Raw genomic sequence first — 24,191 nt, forward strand, 5'->3', positions numbered from 1 at the left:
AGAACGAGATTCACAGCAGACTGGTTTATAGGCTAGCTTATAAAAATATAAATAAAATTGTAGCATTGTAGCATTGTAGCAGGAAGCGAGTGAAGATTATCAAAAATGCTGTATAAAAAATTAAAGATATGATGGAATATATTCAGCAAAAACTCACAGACCCATTTATTGTAATATGGTTGTATTTTCAGTAGGTAGTACTATAATTTTAGATGTAGGACTCGACACTCATATCGCTTTCATAGACTTAGAGAAAGCCTTTGATAAAGTTAACTGGAGAAAAATGATGAGCATCTTGAAAGAAGTAGGAGTAGACTATAGAGATTATAGAGATAGAAGAATAATCTACCAACTTCACAAGGAGCAGGAGGCGTTGATGGAAGTGCTAGAGGAAATTGGGAATGCAAGGATTAGACAAGGAGTACGACAGGGGTGTCCACTTTCACCTTTAATATTTAATATATACATAGAATACGCTATACGAAAAATTGTTGAAGCAGACAAGGGAGGGGTAAAATTCAATGGGGAGAAAATACATTTTATACGATTTGCAGACGACATCGCAGCGTTTGCAGAAACTTCAGCTCAATTAGAACATCTAATGTTAACAATGGACACAGTATTTAACGAATTAGGCTTAAAGATAAACATAAAGAAAACTAAGACCCTTACAACTTCAAAACGCATAACTAATCATCCTACAATAGTTCTCAACAACATCCCAATTCAACAGGTTGATAGTTTCAAATATTTAGGTAGCTTAATTACCAGGGACTCCAGGTGCACACCAGACATCGTTTCAAGGATTGCTATGGCAAAAAAAGCTTTCAACCACAAGAAACAATTATTGAAATCCCGTTTATCATGCAGAAGCAAGAAGCTACTGATTAAGGTGTACATCTGGAGTATAGCCCTTTATGGAAGTGAAACGTGGACAATGACCCTAAGAGACAGAAAGAGAATGGAAGCATTTGAAATGTGGTGCTGGAGGCGAATGGAAGGCATTAGTTGGAGAGACAGGATAACGAATGAGGAGGTGCTAAGAAGAGTGAGTGAAAGAAGAGCTATTCTGAACACTATTGCAAATAGACGCGGGAAAATGATTGGACACTTAATACGACACGACTACTTTTTTTAAACTATCCTGGAGGGGCGGATAGGAAGGAAGCGGGGTAGAGGAAAACCCAGACGCAGCTTTTTAGATCAAGTGAAAGAAAAAGTAGGGGTCGTGTCGTATCAAAAAGTCAAAGAGCTGGCGCGGGATAGGGAAAGCTGGAAGATACTCCACCGACAAGAGAATAACTCTTAAGTTAATGATGAGTACTATAATTTTAAATCATTAAATGTATGTCTTTATATCAAAGCAATATCAAGATATACATTAGGTAGCTATGATATCAATATAATTAGTAGGGATTAGCCTATAAGATTTAAGTTCTTACCCAATTTACGAGGTGTGATTCTTACATAAAAATATGGTCCATTTCATGGAAATAATATAAGGCCGCACAAAGGCAACAGACCAGGATTAGATTCGTGTTTGATCTTCAGGCTCAAAAGATCCTGTTTATTTCATTATTAGATAAAAGGCCACCGTCCAAAGCATTCGTCAAAAAGGTACCAACTCAATTAGAGATAGCTACAAAGTAAACATTGACTGAACACGGGAGTTGAATACTTACGATTTTATTTTTGACATAGCTACCATGTTGTGTGTATCAATAAAACTGCCAGATTCTGCTGTTAAAAATGACACTGAAATAGGAATTGGTCATTTCCTACTTATTTACCAGCGACAGTTCGAATGTAAGATTGTCCTCAAATATTTATTTATTATTTATTAAATTTAACTTACAGTGCTTGAATGTTTTCTACTACCTATTTAATTAGTAATAAATACGACTGTGTGTTTACTGAATATAATGTAACTTATTTTTTCAATTGTTTGTCTTATAAACAAAAAAAAAATCATTGAAGCACACAAAGGCAATTAATTTTAATTGTTTTCGAATTTTAAGACAGATAAGTAATACCTACCTAAATTCCTATCGTGTCATTCTATTATGAAACTCGCTAACGCTCGTTTCATAAAACCATGCTTGTGTTTTAGGGCCTCTCATTATGTATCAGTTGCATAAACTACTATTTCGAAACATGTAAACGCATGATTTTATACTTTTTCAAGGCTAGGGCGAACCTCTTAGGGCGAGCAGTAAGGGGGTGGATCACTTTTTCTTTAGTGTATAATATGTAAATAATGTAACCTTGTTTTACTAGTCATAATATATTTAAGCTACGCAGCACCCATTGCGAACCAATTAATCCTCTTCGAAACATGTCGCGCGTGTAATTAAAACACGTACGTAATTTCATGGTTTTATCGATATATCGCTCTGAGATGCTACGTAATAAATAGGTAAAATAATCTATATAGAAAAGTATGTTTGTTTATTAGTATGGAATACCTACTAAAATAATGATCCAGCTATGTATTATGTAATAAGGAAATGCGATATCCCACCGACGTACTCGTAATAATATTGCCTGTAGCACTTTTATGGCAAAACCAGTCCCGCATAGTTTAATAATGTTTTATTACAAACATAATATCACCATTAAGGGACATAAAACCGAAATTATCGTCTTCGCTGACGCGTATTTTCTCTAAGTGATTTTTTTTAGAATAGGCAGGGGTTCCTGCCGGTAAAAACTTATTTCTAGGTATAATATTGTCTTCGGTTACCGCGATAGTTACACATGAAATAAAACGATGAAAACGGATTATATACGCGATATAATCCGTTTTCATAGTTTTATTTTATTTCTAGGCAGAGATAGTAAGTGTAATATTTTTACACATGTTAACATTTTATGCAGCACATGGATACCTAGTAAAAGCGGTCAAAATGAAAATCATCATTACGAATATGAAAATCATATTCGTAATGAATATAATTATCATTAATTATAAAGTTATCTTGTGTTAATGTTTGTTTTTGTGCTACTTATTAGTTGTTTTATATTAAATATTTATTGTTTCATAATTAAGCTTTGTTTTCCTCAATGTTATCTCTCCATTTCCCATTGTTTTTTTTTATCTTTTACAAATCAATTTAATGACTATTATGGCGTTAAAACTTAATTCCCTTGTATGAGCATCGTAACCTATAAAATGTAATAATTATGTATACCTGACATAAATGTATTTTTTTTACTATTTTTTTCTTTACTTTCGCTGTTAGTTAAAGCTAAATTATATTAAAGCTTTGACATTTTAAAAACAATACACAGCAAACACAGTAGAAAATCCGAAAAATAACTTACCGCCACTTGTACGATCGCACTAACCCGGGGTTAACCGATTAAACCGTTAACCCAGTGTCATATTGTACTGATAACAATGGTATCTCAAGGTTTAACCGGTTAATCCCGGGTTAGTGAATGGTGCAAGTGACTCTTAGGGTTTAAAATTATCGTTTTACAATTAACAACCTAAATTAGACCAAGGAAAACAAGGCGGCATGAAGACAAAATCGGTATTAGCATATTCTACTGGTACCTACAAGAAATTAACTTGCGCTCGTCGGAGGCAAGCCAACAAATCTCACTTGAAGCCCGTTGTTTACGCTTTGTATAGCACTGTCGGTTAGTAAACAAGTAATACCTATTTTCGCCAAGAGCTAGTGGTGTTTTCCCGGCATCTATACATAATTGTAATTGGCGTAGCGAAGCATGACGAAGTCTGGCTCGATAATTTGAAGCAGAAAAGACTCCGGGCTTCACAGGAACCACCAACAGACTCGCGTTTCACCTGCGATCTTTGTGGCAGAAAGTGTCGTGCTGCGATTGGACTTTACAGCCACAGGAAGACATGTGCCGCACCTCCGATCTCCGACGGCGCACAGACCTCTTCTTCATAATAAACTGTCGCTGCAACAATCATCTGTCAAGATGCTGTGGCCAATGATGATGATACATAATTGTAGAAATGCATGACAGTGACGCTGCGAGGGTTACGCAAATATTGATTATTTTTATTATTTATTTTACAGTCGCGACACAAACGACATGACACAAACGAAATGTAGATAAAGCAAGCTTTAAATACTTTGGAAAATGCTTAATAGCATGATTTAAGTCTGTCAGTTAATTTCTACAAGCTTTTTATTAACTTGCAATGTACCTATTTGTATGTACAGGTCAAATCTTGCAAGTTAAATTTGACCCACTTCCCTATTTCCAATAAAGCTGAAAATTTGCATACATAATCGGATGCAATATTATGGTACCATCGAGCTGATCTAATGATGGAGCCAGGAGGTGGCCATAGGAACTCTGTGATAAAACAACGAAACCCCTAATTGTGTTTGGGGTTTTTAGAATTATCTCGATAATTATTAGTTGCCTGTGGAAAGAAAAGTACAGTCAGCGATTAAAGCTTGTTCATCATTTATGTTGGCTGTTGTTATGTGCCTTTAACATATGTAAGTAGAAATTCAAACATCAACTCTTAGCCTGCACAATGTGAACAGGCTTAAGGGGGGTTTTCCTGTAAGGCTTATTGACTCTCACTGATTGCGCCGTGAATTCTGTCACCACGTGCTGGCTTTGACTTATACCTATACAAAATGCCACGAGCATTTAAAAAGTAATCTAACTTGACTTGCTACGCCATAATAGAATAACTTTACTTTATAACGTTAATTAATATTCGGAGTTATTTATTTGTTCTTTATTATATAGTAATATAACACTTGTGCTCTTGACATAATTAATTAATTATTTATAAATAATTAATTAATTAATTCCTGGGAGAAATTCACAAAACGAATAAAAATTCTCGATAAAATAACTAACAAAGGAGAATTCAAGCTAAACAAAATAAATAAATATATGATAAGCTAGAATATGTACATAACATTTTCACTGCCGAAATGTGTTAACATCACAACTAAGTACCTGCATTAGGTTGAATCGATCCGATGTTGCAACGCGTTTCGTATGTGCAGCACATTAGCGTATTAAGATATATCCTCTTAGATCAGTTTACCAGCCAATGTTGCTTCCTATGGCCACCTCCTGGCTCCATCATTAGATCAGCTCGATTGTACCATAATATTGCATTGTCATCCGACTTACATTATGTATGCAAATTTTAAACTTTATTGGAAATAGGGAAGTGGGTCAAATTTAACTTGCAAGATTTGACCTGTACATACAAATAGGTACATTGCAAGTTAATAAAAAGCTTGTAAAAATGAACAGACAGACTTAAATCAGGCCATTAAGCATTTTCCAAAGTATTCAAAGCTTGCTGTATCTACATTTCGTTTGTGTCATGTCGTTTGTGTCGCGACTGTAAAAATATATGTCTTCTAGTGCGAAAAACAGTCAAAACACCAATGGATAGAAATACCTGTGTGATATAATCTCCATAATGACGTCGTTAGGATCGAAATATCATTCAAAGGAAACAACCGATAAAATGTGCACCTAATAAATAAAAATACCCTTTGTTTTTTCTTAGGTACGGGTGAATTGCAAAAAAAATATTACATAACGTAATTGAGCGTAGTTAAGAAGCTGTGATTAGTCTAAAGTTAATTGATTTATCTGTGTTACGAAAATTAACCATGTAAATTGTATTGTATTTTTATTGTACTTAATTCATACACATATAAGTCTATAGCATACGCAAAAACACGTTAATACATAGATATTACTTAAATAGCAATGGCTTAACTGTCGTAACACAATGGAATCAATTAACTTTAGACTAATTACAAGGCCTTTTTTTGCAATTCACTCGTACATGTTAGATAACGACACGATTTATTTTGGTCAGGCATAATAAAACATGTCTTAGAGCGCTGGTGGCCTAGCGGTAAGAGCATGCGACTTGCAATCCGGAGGTCGCGGGTTCAAACCCCGGCTCGTACCGATGAGTTTTTCGGAACTTATGTACGAAATATCATTTGATATTTACCAGTCGCTTTTTGGTGAAGGAAAACATCGTGAGGAAACCGGACTAATCCCGACAAGGCCTAGTTTCCCCTCTGGGTTGGACGGTCAGATGGCAGTCGCTTTCGTAAAAACTAGTGCCTACGCCAATTCTTGGGATTAGTTGCCAAGCGGACCCCTGGCTCCCATGGAGCCGTGGCAAAATGCCGGGACAACGCGAGGAAGATGATGATAATAAAACATGTCTATCGACTACATAATTCAAATGACGCGGGAAAACGCCAATACTATATATTTGACCTGTGACGGTTCTGTGTTTGTGTCAAAAGTGTCAAGGAACTCGGGACATTAAATTTAAGCACCAACGAGAGCGGGGGCTCTGCCCCATGCCCCATTGAAGCCGGCTTCGAGGCGGTTAGCAACAGGTAATTACTGTGTTATTTGTTTGTGTAGTTGATGATGTGTATTTGCCTGAGCATGGGGTTTATGATAGAATAGTTATTAACGACTTTAATTAATCAAGATATTTTTATTATACCCAGTATTTATTACCACATTAGCGTTTCGTGATGTTGCCATATACCGTTATATATCTACCTTATTATTTACCTAATTAGATAAATGTAAACATCCGCACAACATTTTTTAACTTGGCGAAGGGTTTTTTTAAAATCATCATGCATGTCATATTGGGTGTTCATCAAACGGAATGGTTAGCAAATTACGATGTGTATAATCGACGAACACGAGGCGTGCTAGGTTACCCGCATCACGGATTAGCCAAAACTTCACAAGGCGGATTAGGCGTGCTAAGACCAATTTACGGTTAATAACTTGATTGTGAACGCCTAACTTGGCATAAGTTGGTAAGCAAGCTGAGTTATTCTTTCGTGTGTGTTTGATAAGGATCTTGAACGAATTTCTTAGTAACTTTTTGCATTTTTATGAAGAACAATTATTTCTATTCTAAACGGCCCGGCCCTTTCGAGATTTGAAGCTACGATTTGAGAGACCACTAACACACACTCGTACCAAACTTTAAGAGCTAAACAGTTATAACTTAACCATTTATTTTGTAGAAATATTCTGTTAGCAACACTAGCAATCTTTTTCAATAAAACAAAAGAAATGTGGGTAAGAATTGATTTTTAATAAAAATAACAGGCGGGTATTCTATAGTCAAGATGATCAAGGCGTAACGGCTGGTTCTTTGTAAAAAAAAAGATAAGTATTGGATAAATTGAAGAAGCCTAATATATTGGTTTACAAATCGAATGGTGTATTGTATTTAGAGACTGATGAAGTGATGTCCTTTAATAATAAGGTGGATGAGCTTTCTGTTAGATGACGAATCCTGCGCCGTGGATCTGACGGTCTGACGGGGTTGATGAAGTAAGGACCTCTAATAATACATTTTAATTTGCCTATTCATGAGTGATGCCAGTCGATTTCGCTGGTACGACACTGGCACTATGTAAACATAAATGGTAATAAACGTTGGTAGCTAAGCCAATATTCTCTCTTGCACGAGGGGATGCCAGTGCTTCACAGACGGCAATATTATAGCTGATTTATTTGTCAAGGTCATAATTATGATGTAAACTGTTTTGTGAATGTTTACTGAAACGCCAAAATGTTTACTGAATTTACATACAATAACTGCCGTGACAATATCCTAATAAAATGTTATACATGAGGAGTGTATTTTCAAAAGGGCTTATTTTTGTATGGTCTTCATAGAAAAATAAGCCCTTTTGAAAAAAAACAATAAAATATAGTAGCATTGTACTGGGCATTTCGACTCATCGGGATCTTTTGTGTCATCGCCCCGTCAAACGCAACCTTTATTTTATTATTAATAATGACAATTCAGGTGCTCTAAAGGTTTTCTTTTGTCAACAGCCGCCGTGGCCCGGATCGCCAAGTTCCTCGGCAGCACGGGCACGCCCATGCTCACCACTGGCGGTTTCTCCTTCGACTTCAGCGAGCCGAAGCAAAACTGTAGCTCGGAGTATTACATGCTTGTGCGTGCGGGGACTGTGGGCTTTAAGGACATAGCCTTCTTTCTGATCGACGTCATGAGGCAGTAAGTATTGCTTACCTTTGAAACTCTTGTATAGGGCGACCAGTGGCAAATTTCCGATTTCAAAATTTGATTTAAATATCTAAAACATAGGTATTATAAATAATAAATACGGATTTTTTTTTCACCTCAGCAGCTCGAACAAGCCTACTTTCGTCACTCCCTGGAGTGAGGAAAGTGCGACTTTCCTCACTCCAGGGAGTGAAACAAAGTAGCTTTTTAATTTAGTAAAGCCCATGAACTGCCACTTCATACTTTTTTTTTGTATTACTCTGTGTAATTCGAAATACATTTTAACCTTTAATATGTTCTCACTACTGAGGTGAAAAATTATGTGTGCAACACGAGAGCAAAGTTATTTTACATCTCGTGTTTTTGAGTCCTTCGCTACGCTCAAGATTTTAACTTAGAATCTTTCGCTTTCTCGGGACTCAAAATAAACACTCGCAAGAAAAACCAACTTTCCTCTCTTGTTGCACAAATAACTATTGTAAATCACATAATCTAACTGTCGGCCTACGTTGTGTATTCCTCCAACGTTTTCCGGGTATTCCGAAATTACAATGTTAAAGGATTATGATACGCCTCAATAGCATTTGCACACTGATCTGCTGGCCAGTGATCCAGTGTCACTACTTAATTAATCCGCAACACTCCGGAAACTAAAACACCCCCGCTTGTCCCTTAGCGTTCGAAAATTATTTGAGTTTGAAATTGGAAATCGGCCACTGGACAAGTGAACATCATGTAAACCCTAAGCAGAACTGCAGTTCAGAGTAGCTACTACATGCTCTTGTGCGCTGGAGCTGTCGGCTTTGATGGCAATGATGGCATAGCCTTCTTTCTGACCGACGTTATGAGGCAGTGAGTATCATTTGCCACTTTGTTGACTTCTTAATGCTTTTACTTCGACTTTGGCGAGTTGGTGGGTGGATGGCGGCTCAAAGGACATAAGACCTGTTTAATCAACATTTTGAGCCAGTGAGTACTGATTGAAATTTTTATTGAATGCTTATCTGTCAACATTCGCAATCAAAAAGAATATTGCAGTACGGAGTTATCTACATTCGAAATGATAATTTGAGGACTTCCGCGGTAGCGAAAAGTGAGTATTTATTTTAGTATAGCTTGACTCCGACATTTTCCCAAAAGGGACTGCCGCGATGTAACCTTATATTTCTATAAAATATTCTAGCCAGGAAGAAGTGAGTAAAATACTTAAGTATAGTTGCTAGAAATGTGTGGGATCTAAATTAATGTACAGTTTACAACCTAAAAGAATATTACAGTACACAGAAATACCATTAGAAACTACCAATTGAAAGAACCACCAATTGAAAGTAGTGATTCTCTAAATAGGTAGTTTGTCAGGAACGCGTTTAAACTAGATTCATTATAGCGCAGATACGTACCTCCATGAGGACTGAATAAATTATATTAATTGAGTCTGAAGTTTATTAAGATAAAGGAGCTTAAGGGTTTGTATGTACAGATCCCTTCGGAATCGCAGCTGAGATAATTCTGAGAACCGGTTAGCTTAGTGGTTAGCTATGTTTATTGAGCCTACATACAAATTAACGAGTTATATGGCATTCCAATTTCAGTAGGTACATATTCATTACTTACTTAGGTGGGTATTGTCCCATGACTCTTAATAATAAGTTAAAGGAGAGGTGGGTTAAGAGACTTTGTTCTGTAGGTAGTGTAAATTTCGAATGAAGTGAGGTACCTACACGTCTGCGTTAAGCCTCTTTTAGTATGGGATTTTGAGTTTCCAATACGTCCCGCTTGGTGTGCTGTTTAAAATTCCATACAAAATGAGCCTTACCGCAAACGCATACGTCCGCCACCAATCCTATGTAGTATGGCTACGAAAAAAAAAATTACATCTTTCTGCTTAATATCCTTAAGGTTGACTGGTAGACAATGCCTTATAGCGTTACTCCTCCTTTTGTACTGTAAAGTTTTTCTTTCTTTTGTGCAATTAAGGTTACATTAATAAATATTAGGTATATGTGCGTACACATGTGGTTGATTTATCATGAGATAAGGCATTTGTGACCAGTGACAGTAAAAAGTGATCACTTTCTAAAAATATAAAATTTGTGATACAGAATTATATGGATTATTTGCTGTGTAGGTGTCAAGATATAAACGGCGAAAAACGAGTGATATACGGTACAATAATTCTGATCCAGCGTTCACGGTATCCAATGTCCATAACTTACATACTTACTACAGTATAAATGTGACGTCCCACGGTAAAGGTACCAACTTTATGGCAGTAGGCGCTTACGCTATTATTAACGCCGCTCCAATACTATTGCGGTGCTATACGACGTAAGCGCCAGCCGCCATAAGGTACCTTTTCCCGTGCGCAAGAGCTCTTTTTTCTGTCTGACTGGTAACCAGGCTGGTTTACGGCTTCTCTTAGGTACAGATTTTAATAAAAATTGACATGTATAAAGCTAGATGGACATGAGGTAGACATTATTATTTGAAATCCGTTCCAAGTGTCCCCGGCAAGCTCGGCCGAGTTTCACCTTCCCAAACAAATGGAGTTTCGTTCTCATTTTATAAAACTACATGTTGGATTGTAAAGAACCTTTGCACATACAATGACATTAGGTATATCTAGTTCTGTAATTAGTTTATATAGCTCTAGTATATAAAACCAAAGATAGATATAACTCCGTAATAGATGGATACAGTCTAAGGAAAAAACGTGCCTCGAAAATCAAGAAAATTTGATTTTCGTTCAGAGGGCGCTACTAGTTTTGGCCTACAGTCGTATAGATGGCGTTGACGGTTTCGTTTGTTATTTAACAATTTTAACGCATATCAGTGAAAGAACATGGGTCAAAATCATAAAAATAATTAATGCAAATAAAAAAATCATTTATCTATATTTAAATACATTCTATCGTATTTTTATAAATCTTCATTTTTAGTTTTAAAGTGTGTCGACAGATGGCAGTGAATTTACTGGGGTTACAAAATTTACTATGACAGTACCGCTCTAGTATAAGTTACTCTATGATAAAACAAACGAAATAGAGCAAAATCAAGTTTTGTGTGAAAAACTTAAATTCGCTGTTTTTTTACCGGCTTCAAAAAAAGGAGGTTCTCAGTTTGACCCGTATGTTTGTATGTATAACATACATACATTTGCGATTATCTCGCGTTTGGACGAATCGATTTTGATGCGGTTTTCAGAAAAGTGTTAGTTACATTCTGGAGAAGGTTTTAGTTTACAGGGATGGATTGAAAAACCAATTGGAACCGGTAGGTGGCGCTGCTATCGGTATATCGTCAAATTTGATTTGCTGAAACCGATTTAGATGAAATTTTGTGTTTAGATGAAATTTTGGAAGTGGGAGTGCGAGTGGGAGTACGAGTGAGAGTAGAGCGATACTACAGTAGGATATGGGGCACGCGCGCACGGCGCCGTGCCGAAATAACTCACGAACCTCGCGAGCGGTGGCCATCTATAACCTAACCCTGGTCATTTTTAACCTACTTCTGAGCCAAACCTAATTCTGCGACAAACCTAATTCGGAGCTATCTTTAATCGCCTTAAAAGAAGGAGGTTCACCGACTTCAAAAACTAAGTAATTACCCGGAAGGTTATTAATTTTCTTATAATAAGGTATCAATTACATTTTGGTAGAAATTTGCTTTATTGCGGGATAGGGACTGGACAAGGATAGGGGTAGGGTATTTAACATTATTTTGTGCTTTTCAGTGGATTGGTTTTTTGAAGGCAGCTCCCCTTTTAAAAAAAAAATGAAATTAAGTTATTTTGATATATATGTAAGCTTCAGAATGGAATTTATACTTGTTAACTGGTATCTGAAGTTACATAAACTAATTATAGACCTAGGTATACCCTAGGTATCTTATCCTATTGTAAGTACAACGTTTCAGAGCAATCTAGCTAGTCGTATTAAAATGAGAGCTTAACTACGTTTGTATGGAGAACCGAGCTTGCCGGGGACTAAGGAGAGGTTACAGAAATTACAAAAACAAAACTCACGCAGATTGAGCCGTAGGTAGATTGAGGTGTATTTATAAAATTATTTATTTATTTGCCTTCAAATTCAAGTACACATCACAAACCTCACAGAGCTTACTTTGGATCTACTTAGGTCCATTTATACTAAAACTGTCCCTTGATATTACTTTGAGAGTAAGCTGGGCCATAACTTGTAAAATCTCGGCCGCATTTAAATGGGGCGGAAAATAAGATTATTTCGGTTCGTGGTTTTGCGACAACTTTACTTTGCGTTACCTTACGATTGCGTTATAGCGTGACGTGACGTACGCGTTTGCGTTACGTCTGATTTTGTATAGGATTTTGAGTTTCCAAAACGTCCCGCTTGGCGCGCTGTTAAAAATCCCATACAAAATGACTTAACGCAAACGCGTACACGTCCTTCCGTGTGGAATGAAATTTATACTAGGGGTTTTGGTTCATTCAGTTCTTATTATGGAAACAGATAAAGAAAAAAGCTTACGTTTACATATAATTGAAGTATACAAAACGGAAGCCAACACGCCTATGAACATTCCAAGTACGGTAGAAATGTGCAACAATTTCAAAATCGTGAAAACTTAAGATAAAGGCGTAGCGGCCGGCTTCAATGTGCCAAAACATAAAATTAGCAGAGTAGAAAATACAAGCTGCATTGAGGAGATACGGTGTGTGGTCATATCTTGCAATATACTGATACAAAAGCAAATGAACGAGTGAATGATGATGATTTTTTCCACTTTAAATTTTAAAAAAATATTCTAATAGCATGGTTCGCAGACGTTTCTGCTTGTTAAAAATTAATTTAAAGGCAAATAATTTACGGAATCTACTGAATTTAATACTTCCAATGGCATTTGACATCACTCCGATTTTCGTCGCGCTTTTGATCGTTGACAAGCAATCTTCTACAGTCAGCAGCAGAAATTGCTAATAGACGGAGAGCTGGTAGACATTTTGGAGTAGGTCCTTGAGGCAAGCTGAACAGTTGCCTGATACTCCTCCTTACCCTAACTCAGCACTGTAGGTCTGGCTGCAGCTACCCTGGGCTAAATCAACCCTTATACATTTAAAGTTTTTTTGGGCCCAAAAAAGGTGCTCGAGTCAATCTGTATTTTTTACAGGTTAAAGTCAAATATCTAAATAGTCATAAACAAATAAGCCTGAAAATTTGGTCGGGTCATTGCCAGAAGCGTGCAAAATAATTTTTCAAAAAAATCAAAAAATGTTTTTGAGGCACCGTATTTTTTACAGGTTAAAGTTAAGTAGTAAGTTTCACTTGTTTACTAAGTCGGTGGCAAACAAGCATACGGCCCGCCTGATGTCAAACAGTTTCCGTAGCCTATGTACGCCTGCAACTCCAGAGGAGTTACATGCGCGTTGCCGACCCTAACACTCCGCACCCTCTTTGAGCTCTAGCAACCTTACTCACCGGCAGGAACACAACAACACTATGAGTAGGGTTTATGGGTAGGGTTTTCCTCGCATAACAAACGTCAAACCAAATTGAAGCCGTCAAACCGGGATGGGATACAGTGCTAAAACTTACTTTATACCGGCTGCTACGCCGTAGCATTCGTGACGCAGCAACAATCTACTCTCACCCAAATGGTACTATCGTCACTATCATCGTCACAGAATAAATAAAAGTACTAGGTACAGAAGGTTCACTCTCTAATAAAACGCGTCTATTCGAAAGATATGACCGCAAGGCGTCCCGCGTCCGTTCCGTAGCGATGCGCGGCAACTACTATGGCCGCATGTACTTGTAGCGACGCGACGAAATCGCGGAGTGAGCCACGCCTGTCATCGGCAGAATTTCACAACGCATTCAATGAAATATTACTAAAGTTTTATTACCGTGGACACTGTATTCTGTTCATTTATATGTGCGTTACAATATCTATCTTACTTAAAGTTTATTTTAGATAACAATTACTCCAATCCATACACGCGTTGGGCGGCTGTTAGCAACGTGTTTCCTAACTTTGAAGTTCGTGATAGGTTCGTAAACTAAGTTTTAAATGAAGTTCTTGTAACTATGCTGTGAGTGATTTAATTAGGAATAGCTATTAGAAATACGAAGTAACTATAAACGCTCAACAACTTCATTAAAATTTAAAGCTGATAAATAAAGTTATAACAATTTCAAACATAGACGCGTCCGGGCGGAGCGGCGGAAAGCGCCGAGATTTTAAAACGTAATAAATATAAGAGCCTCGGTAGAGAGTACCATTTCGTTCCATTTGGAGTTGAAACTCTAGGTCCATGGGGTCCCAGCGCGCACAAGTTATTTGCAGAAATCGCAAAGGGTCTGGTTAACGTAACTGGTGACCGAAGAGCTGGCGGCTTCCTCGCACAACGTATCAGCATTGCGATACAGCGAGGAAATGCCGCCAGCATCCTTGGTACAATGCCTCAAGGGCCCATTTTAGATTTAAGCTAGTTATTAATTTCGTTTACGTAGTACCACTGTATATATCTTGTATGTAAATAAATCTCTTTTGTATTTCAATTAAATAATATTATCAACTTTTAACGTGATTGTAAGTTTGTTGATATGTTCACACTACCCATTAATCGTAAGGGTACCAATTTTATGTTATATTTTACATCGGCATTTACTTATATTCCTACCTGTACATCCTTACTATTCTTACTGATCTAGTAAAACACTTGAATACTTTTGAAAATAGGGACGAAAGAGAGATCCGACTGCTTTCTAGAAGGAAAGACTTGAGTAACAAGATAGTACCTAGGCTGAATATTGTTAAGCACGCTACATGCTACCAGTCGATCTACCTTTTTAATAAGCTGCCAATTGAGTTTAAACAGATACTCAACAGCAATATTTTTAAAGCGAGACTCAAAAGTTTTCTTTTAAAAAAGGCATATTATTCTGTAACCGAATTCGTAGCAGATGGTAACATTTAGTCAAATTTGTTATTATTAAAAATGATTGACATTTTATTAATTGTATCTTATTGTTTTTATTTTCCTTTCATATGTACTGAGTGCTAGTTTTAGAATTTTATTTTATTGCATGTTATTTTTAATTTTGTAAATATCTGTTATTCAAACACAATGTATGTTGTAAATGAATGAATAAATGAAATGAAATATTGCTAACACAAGTACCTACTTATTAAACTTAAGCCACGTGTTAACTATTAACAATTTTGTTTATAAACAGTGTTGGTAAACAAAGTTTCTCAGAAATTGTATGGTACTCATTACGAAATATCACTATCACTACATAGTATAAAACAAAGTCGCTTTCTGCTGTCTGAATCGATGTCTGTCCCTTGTATGCTTAGATCTTTAAAACTAAGCAACGGATTTTAATGCGGTTTTTATAGTAGATAAGAGCGATTCAAGAGGAAGGTTTATATGTATAATACATCAGCAATGCACCCGTGCGAAGCCGGGGCGGGTCGCTAGTTGTTTATAAACCAGGGGACCGATTTTTTAATTTAGACCGCTCGATTTAGTGTATTTCGTGCAATAATAACTCCACTACTAGGCATTTAAATTCTACTAATAAAATTAAAAAAACGAGCGGTCAATACCACTAGATTCCAAATTTCTATCGCTCGTATTTCAAAAATTAGCATTTGGCCGTTTTCCACCGATTTTCGAGTGACGAAATCGAGCGATCGAAATTAAAAAAAACTCCCTCCTGTACGGCAACCACCAGTTTGACTGACAATATTCGCTGGCATGAGCGTAACTTACTTTCTATGCATCTCGCTCGTACTAGCTTTTTAGTGCGAGCGAGATGTAAAGAAAATAAATATGTCAGTTTGATACTGCTAAGGCAGTCGTGGTAAAGCTACTTGTTTTATAAACAAAAATGTTTATAGTGAATTACGTGGCTAAGTGCTTAAGGGTTCCCGGCAAGCCCGGTTCTCCATACAAACGTAGTTCCGTTCTCATTTTAAAACGACTAGCTAGATTGCTCTGAAACTTTGTACTTACAATAGGATAAGGTATATCTATGTCTGTAATTAGTTTATTTAGCTTTAGATACCATAGTAAAAAAATACAGCGAATTTAAGTTTTTCATACAAAACGTGTATTTGCTCTATTTCGTTTGTTTTTTTATACTAGAGCTATGTAAACTAATTACAGACCTAGCTCATGTCATTGTATATGCAAAGTTTCATTACAATCCAACACGTAGTTTTAAAATGAGAGCGGAACTACGTTTGTATGGGAAGGTGCAACTCGGCCGAGCTTGCCGGGGACTTAAATATCCAAAAGGTAACAATCATTTCCCCCATAAATTAAGTCCTTTACAGGTACATGCCTATTTAAGTAGCGTATTTAATTTCTATCTGCTTCTACAGGGAATACCAGACAGAATATCAAAGAAACAATAAAATATTTAACGGTCCCATTATTTCGCCGACATTAAATATTTACCGCTTTTGTAAATTTCTAACTGTATAAATAATTCATATAACATTGTAATGTCGTCGTTTGGTGTCGCTTCTTTTACAGGTAGCGATAGAATTGGTTTGTTTTAAGGGTGTGTCCAAACAAAATTTATTCAGTATGATGCCCTTGCTAAACTATGTTGATTGGTGATGTTTATTTTACGAAAAAAAAAATGCTAAAATTGTCAAAATATTATTATTAATTCGTTTATTAAGAGCTGTGTACAAATAATATAACCTAACTTAATCATTACAGGTTTAGAGCCATTCTAAAGGCGTTAAACAAATTAACAGTTGTGTAATTTTCTTATAATTTATACTAAATTTTAAAAAACGCAGATGCAACACCCGCCGGAGGGCATGGACGATCAATTGTCCATGCCCGTGTCTTTAACAGGCTATAACTTTTACATTTGTATGAGTTTTTCGTGGCCTTTAGTAAAAATGCTAAAAGTGATACTTTAATAATATTTTTCCATCCTTAAAATGTGAAAAAAAGTAAAAAAAAAAAAAGGTTTCACTTTAACCTGTCGATGCCACTATTTTGAGCATCACTCATTGAGATTTAATGGAATCTAACGGGCGTATTCGAATTTTAGTGATTCGATTATAGTAATGGTGTAAAGAGATCTATCTAGAGAGGGTTTATTAACGGGTTTCACGTACATTATTATATCAGTCATCATCACCGCGACAGTCCCTAAGTCATATATCTAAGTACGTAACTAGAAAAATGCTACAAGGCAGTAAAATTAAAATAAATTTCTTAATAAAACATGTGGGATGAAACATGCGGAGTTCGGAGGTCGTATTTAGACTCAGACGGTTTTGTTTTGCGCAGCGGGCGACGAGGCGCGCGGCAGTACGCGATACACGGCGTGAGTGCTTGAGAAAGGAGACCTAGGCTCTCCGATACATGTCGCGCGTGTGACTAAAACAAGTGAATCTAAACCGTAAAATTATTTATTCTCGTTGATCTCTCGCGATGGTACCATAATATCGCATTGTCATCCAACAACCCAACTTACACAAATGTATGTAAAGTTTCAACTCAATCGAATAATGGTAAGTGGGTCTTATTTAGCTTGCAAGATTTGCAAACATAGATAAGTATAAAAGTATAATATTGCTAGTTAAATAAAAGCTTGTAAAAACGAACTGAACGCAAGTTGATTTTTGATACTTCACTCACGTAAAGACTTGCGGACTGCTGTCGTAGACCATCCAATACCTGCTGGATAAACAGCCTAGGGCCGATTTTCGATTTGCTTTTCCATCTAGCGAATTAAACGTAATCGTGTCACCATTTGGGATGATGATGTAGCAAAAACGTCTAGTTATTAAACGGCGAATACTGCATGGTCACCATTTTATATAGGTATCTATCGACTTTATCCATCTAGGCAAAATTACGTTTTTCTCCTCACGTAGACTAGATCATAAAAAGGGCACCCAAGGTTAAGATGTAGTCGATCACAAAGTTTGCGTCCCGAATTTTATTTTATTTGATGAACCATGAAAATGAGGGTCGCCTGAAATCGAAAAAGAAAAGAGTGTGTATGGTCATACATGTATTGTGCAGAAGGGCAAGTTTTTACTAACACGGTTTGAAAAAAAGGAATTGTAAGTTGTATTTACCGTAAAAAGACAGTTGAATGCAACCTTTTGTTTCCCGTAATTAAGGGGTGTATCGAAAAAACTGTAAACTTCAAATGAAAAAAACTTATACAATTCATAAATATTTTTGGATTTTAGGATTACTACAATATAAAGCTACTTTTAATTAAAACAGTTATTAGTTTTTTTTTTTCTGTAGGAGTGATAGGCAGCTTTTTCCTAGCGCATTCAGTGGCAGCTTTTTACGGAACTGTTTTTCATATTCGCCTGCACCATCCCCACACCTGCTGGAGTTGTTAAAATTTTTTGGCTGTTTTATCCTTCCCTTTTGAAACACTTGGTTTAAGCCCATTAATAGTTGAGAGAACGGCACTGCAGGACGTATGATAGTCTGCTCTTGTTCTATTACAAAATGCGACTTTTTGTACGAAGGAAATTGCATGACTTTCGACTTTTCCTAGAAATTAATAACGTAAATTTTCGGTTACTTTATAGCTATCCTAACTTTTGTACGAATCTATATACTATGTTTATTCCTAGTTCGTTTTACTTTAGCCGGCATGTACCCCAATTTTTCACGATAAATATGACGGGCATGCGAGGGCGGGCGCAAATTCCATTAACAACCTTTCTGATCTAGGGTCAGTAATTGTTCCTAGAGGTCTGCCTCTTCGATGCCTCTGTTCAAGAGACAACGAACTAAATTTGTTATTTATTATGAAATGCACGAAACTTCGAGTTAATTTTAAATGTTTCCAAAGAGGATATAATAGGATAGAGCGGTACTGTCATAGTAAATTTTGTAACCACAGTAAATTCACTGCCATCTATCGACACACGATTAAAACTAAAAATAAAAATATTAATTTTTTTATTTATATACGGATAAATGATTTCTTTTAATTTGCATTTATTATATTAAATATTTTTATATGATTTTGACCCATGCTCTTTCACTGATATGCGTTAAAATTGTTAAATAATAAACGAAACCGTCAACGCCATCTATACGAGAGTAGGCCAAAGGTAGTGGCGCCATCTGATCGAGAATCAAATTTTCTTGATTTTCCAGGCACGTTTTTTCCTTAGACTGTATCCATCTATTATGGAGTTATATCTATCTTTGGTGTTTCGAAAGCGAGCATGGAGGATGTTGAAAATTTTCTTGCCATTTGGAAAACACCAAATTTCAGTGATCTCTTCTATTCACTGGTGTATCGTTGCATAGCGTAAAACCAGAATCATTTATATAGGAATATATTATATAATAATAAAACTTTTTACCGCGGAAAAAAGTAGTCGTCATCTTGATTAGAAATAAAATTACAGTCGTTTGAAATTTACAGATTTTTTTTCAGTACAAGTCTTACTGCCGTTATTTTCATGATACTCGTAATAAGTCACAAAACATTTTGGTGCACGCAAGTGACACCCGCCGACAATAGATTTTCATCCAAAATTGCCGGCCTAGATCGGACAGCTGTGAGAATTCATTGACGACGCGTCTCGCTAAAGCACACAACATGATATTTCACAGTCTGTTATCACGACCATAATATCAAAGATAGATATAACTCCGTAATAGATGGATACAGTCTAAGGGAAAATCGTGCCTCGAAAATCAAGAAAATTTGATTTTGTTCAGAGGGCGCTACTAGTTTTGGCCTACAGTCGTATAGATGGCGTTGACGGTTTCGTTTGTTATTTAACAATTTTAACGCATATCAGTGAAAGAACATGGGTCAAAATCATCAAAATAATTAATGCAAATAAAAGAAATCATTTATCTATATTTAAATACATTTTATCGTATTTTTACAAATCTTTAATTTTAGTTTTAAAGTGTGTCGACAGATGGCAGTGAATTTACTGGGGTTACAAAATTTACTATGACAGTACCGCTCTAGTATAAGTTACTCTATGATAATATATATATTCCTGTGCATGCTTGGGAAATGCATAAATATACATGATTTGTTACTACCAGTCCGGGATTCCGGGAAAGAGTTAATCGTACATTATAATGAGGGCTAACGCGTATGAATTCGCCGCTAGGGGCGCTAGTGTAGATGGTGGTCTTTGCAAAGTTCGAAATGTCAAATGTCACTTGTCACTTCAATGACTGACAGCTGTTTTTTAGTCTTTTGGACCACCATCAACAGAGGCGCCAACTGGTGAGCAAAAAAACGATAGCCCTCATTACGGTTATTCTGGTTGTAAAAAGTTGACATTGACAATCCAGTTGCCGCAAGACATATTATGCCGCCGCACAGTGCGATCCATTTGAGCTGTCAAACTTGAGGTCTGAGTATTTCTTAGTCTTGACTCCTCTTCTGTAATTTCTAACTCTTTGTTAACAAGTCCTTGTTTTATAATACCCCAAAAAGATTCCACATTTACGAGGTTAATTTGGTTTGCCTTAGTTAGGTTTCTTATGATGTTTCTCTCAGATTGGGTTTTAGGGCTGATCTTGACATTACAGTTTTATGAGTTCAATCTTTGTGGATTCGGTGCGGAAGAGACCCTGCGTTTTAAAGACAAATTCGTTGCTTTTATTTTTAAGAGAATGTTAAGAGGAAGCATCCCTTCTACAAATCTACATAGACCTATAACCAAATATTTATGACGTTGGATTTTTTTAAAATCTTGACTATATTTTAGTTTCGTGGCCATTATGGCTAAATCGAAACCCTTATAGTTTCGTGATGTCTGTCTGTCCATTCGTCCGTCCGTCTGTCTGTCTGTCTGAAAATATATAAAAGATATGTGCATGCGTGTGTATTAGAGTGAGTAAATATTTTATATTTTAACTGTCGTGAGACATACTACAGTTAGACCAAGAAAAGTCTGCAACGATTTCGATAGCATACGCAGTGCAAGTGTTATTTATACGTCATAATTTCATAGAAGTTTTACTTTTAAAATAACACTTGTACTGCGTGTAGTGCGCGTGCTATCAAAATCGTTGCAGACTTTTCTTGGTCTAACTCTAACATTTGTTAAGGTTAACCCATTACCAATCCGCCGGACGATATCGGAACTGTCAAATTTTTGTTCTAACTGATAGTCCGGTGTAATGTAATGGGTGGGCCCCTTTAGAGAGCGTATCTTCAGTACCTAGTACTATTATTTATTCTGTGCCAATGTTAACAACACTCGGTATGAACTTTAAGGAGGGCAAACAGTTTAATTTAATTGTAATTTACTAGGGTTCACCTTACCTAATTCTTGTGGTTAGCAGTCTATATATATATAACAACAGGCTGTGTCTATCTAGCGGTTAACAGAGTTCCAAATCGGGACCCCGTTGTTTGACATCATTATTGAAAGTCATAATGTAATGATTATCATTAGTCATAATACTGAAACCGTTAACTTTTCAGAATTTTCGTAAGGTTATCGTATAGATAGGTTAGGTCAGGTTTGTTTTATGGCAATCCTGAAAAGTTACGCGTTTCTGAGAAAAACCAAATTATGACTAACGAAAATGCGGACAAACGATCTTCTTTAAAGCACAGTTCTGTGACAGCATATGCTTGTCACAGAAAATCCCGCTCTTCCAAAAACGCAAGGGTATAAACCAATATGTTTGTGTTTTTAAATCTTAAACTAAAAACTTCTTTTATACCAAAAAGTAGTACTAGATTGTAACCATCCTTTACAATAATTACATTTTTTAACTATTTAATACTCTTTACATACATAATGACCTAAAACTATAGGTAACAATAGAGACCCTTCCAAACCTTTTAAGGATCCTTGGGAACTTCGGCAACTGGGATTAAACTTCTAAAACAGATTGACCTTCTTTTACCTACTACGGTTACTTTTACCCCAGTTACGGATCTATTAATAAAACCTTTTGCTCTCAGCGATTCAATGATCTACGAAACGGTTTTTTTGGGAAAAACATTTTCGAGAGACCATTTAATTTTACAGTATACCCAACTTTGATATCTTCCTGATATTTTAGAAATGTACTTTTTTTTGTTTCTCGTAAATTTTCAGTCACTACATGTGACATGTCTCGCTCGTAGAACTGGAGGCGTATTCAGATTGTGTTTCTTCAATCAGAAACGTCACTTTTGGTACTGACAGATCATATCCATAACAAATCCGGATCAGATTCATGAACTGTTATTACAATATGAATATTCCTCCTAACATTGTTAATTTACATAGATTACTGTCTGAGAAAAAAGAAACCCAATCCTGTTTTAATATCCATATATATATTTTTTTACTACGTCGGTGGCAAACAAGCATACGGCCCGCCTGATGTTAAGCAGTCTCCGTAGCCTATGTACGCCTGCAACTCCAGAGGAGTTACATGCGCGTTGCCGACCCTAACACTCCTCTCCCTCGAGCTCTGGCAACCATACTCACCGACAGGAACACAACACTATTAGTAGGGTCTAGTGTTATTTGGCTGCGGTTTTCTGTAAGGTGGAGGTACCTCCCCAGTTGGGCTCTGCTCTAGATCTGGAATGACATCCGCTGTCCTGTGCCCTACCACACAAAGCGAGATGTCATTCACAGTGCCCATACCTCTCTTTTGGACGTAGTTTAAGGACATACCCGGGTCCATCCGGGTCCATTTTCTCTTATTATAATAATTATCTTTGAATACTAAAGCGATGTACGTCCTAATGCATAATTATCTTATCATATACGCTTTCTGTGTTCTATTTTCAAACTAATATCCAACTCCGTAAAGTCTACATTCCAGAATTATGTAAGCTGGCAGCTTATAGAATGGGGCCGTGCGAAAATCCTAATTTAAATATTTTGATTAAAGCAACAAGTAACCTCAAGTGTATTTAAATGTAGGATCCCAAAACTGTTCCAGATAGTAACAGAGCGCAATTCGTTGGCTAAGGGGGTCTGACGATTTATGGAAGTTAATGTAAATTTAAATCTACTCTTAACATTTTATTCTTCTAAGTACTCGTACTAGTTTAATTTGTCTAGGTCTAGATTTAAACGTACGAGTATATGTAAGTAAGTAAGTATGTAATAGTTCTTTACGATACAAGTGCGGAAAAGAGGAAATTCGAAACGAGTGGCGATAAATTAAAACACGACCGCAGGGAGTGTTTTAAATCGACACGAGTTGCGAATAACCTTTTCGCAAGTGTATCGTACAACGTTTTACAGTACATATGGCCCTTTAAACTTTCGACATGCATGAAAAGTGCTCTTTACGCACTAGTGCGATAAAGTAGCACCATATGTACTGTAAATATTCTTTACAATGCATGTGTTCGAAAAGTGCGTTTCCTACGGAGCCATATCATGCGGAAAGTACTACTTTTCCGCACTAGTGCTTTTTGTTTTCAATTTTTTAATAATTAAACTTATTTGCCATGATATGGTTTTTTATTTACTCGTATTCCTTTATACACTCGCTCGCTTTGCGCTCGTGAATAAAATTCGACTCGTCGGAAATCATACACTTTCCGCACTTGTTGCATAAATAGCTATTATTACACCAAAATTATACATAAAATTAATAATGCATTATGCATATAAAAAAAAAATCTTTATTGCAACTTTAAATTATTACATAACATTAGTCCTGGCTCTCAAAGTAGGTTTCCCTGTGTCTCAAGAGCCAGTTAAAGAGTAAGAGTATAAAGTAGTAACATAAAATAATAATCCATACAATATAATATTATAAATGCGAAAGTCTGTCTGTCTGTGTGTTACCTCTTCACGCTTAAACCGCTGAACCGATTTAGTTGAAATTTGGCATAGAGATAGTTTGAGTCCCGGGAAAGGACAAAGATATTTATAGTTTTTATCCCGGAAATCAATCCTCAAAAGGATTAAACGCGGGGTGGAAGTATGATAATTGATGCATCGCCTGAGAATTGATGCAAGCATAATATGCTCTAATCGAATACACTTACACTTTATCTGGGCGTTTAGTAGTCTCACAAATAAGGAAGTTTCTATGGAGATCCAATAAAAAACCGGCCAAGTGCGAGTCGGACTCGCGCACCGAGGGTTCCGTACTTTTTAGTATTTGTTGTTATAGCGGCAACAGAAATACATC

The 24,191-nt window shown here is 36.4% G+C and overlaps 1 protein-coding gene across 2 annotated transcripts in view; it reads left to right on the forward strand.

Moving 5' to 3' along the window:
* LOC134755617 (atrial natriuretic peptide receptor 1-like) overlaps positions 1-24,191 on the forward strand; it is a 278,568-nt gene that overhangs the window by 61,583 nt on the left and 192,794 nt on the right. The window contains exon 4 of one of the 2 annotated variants that reach the window (XM_063692118.1): positions 7,864-8,047. In XM_063692118.1, the coding sequence (XP_063548188.1) occupies positions 7,864-8,047 (184 nt within the window). Of the gene's footprint in view, positions 1-7,863; positions 8,048-8,881; positions 8,909-24,191 lie in introns of those variants that run through there. The other variant, XM_063692127.1, reaches the window with a different exon arrangement.

This window comes from Cydia strobilella, chromosome 1 (genome assembly GCF_947568885.1).
Source record: "Cydia strobilella chromosome 1, ilCydStro3.1, whole genome shotgun sequence".
Taxonomy (NCBI): domain Eukaryota; kingdom Metazoa; phylum Arthropoda; class Insecta; order Lepidoptera; family Tortricidae; genus Cydia; species Cydia strobilella.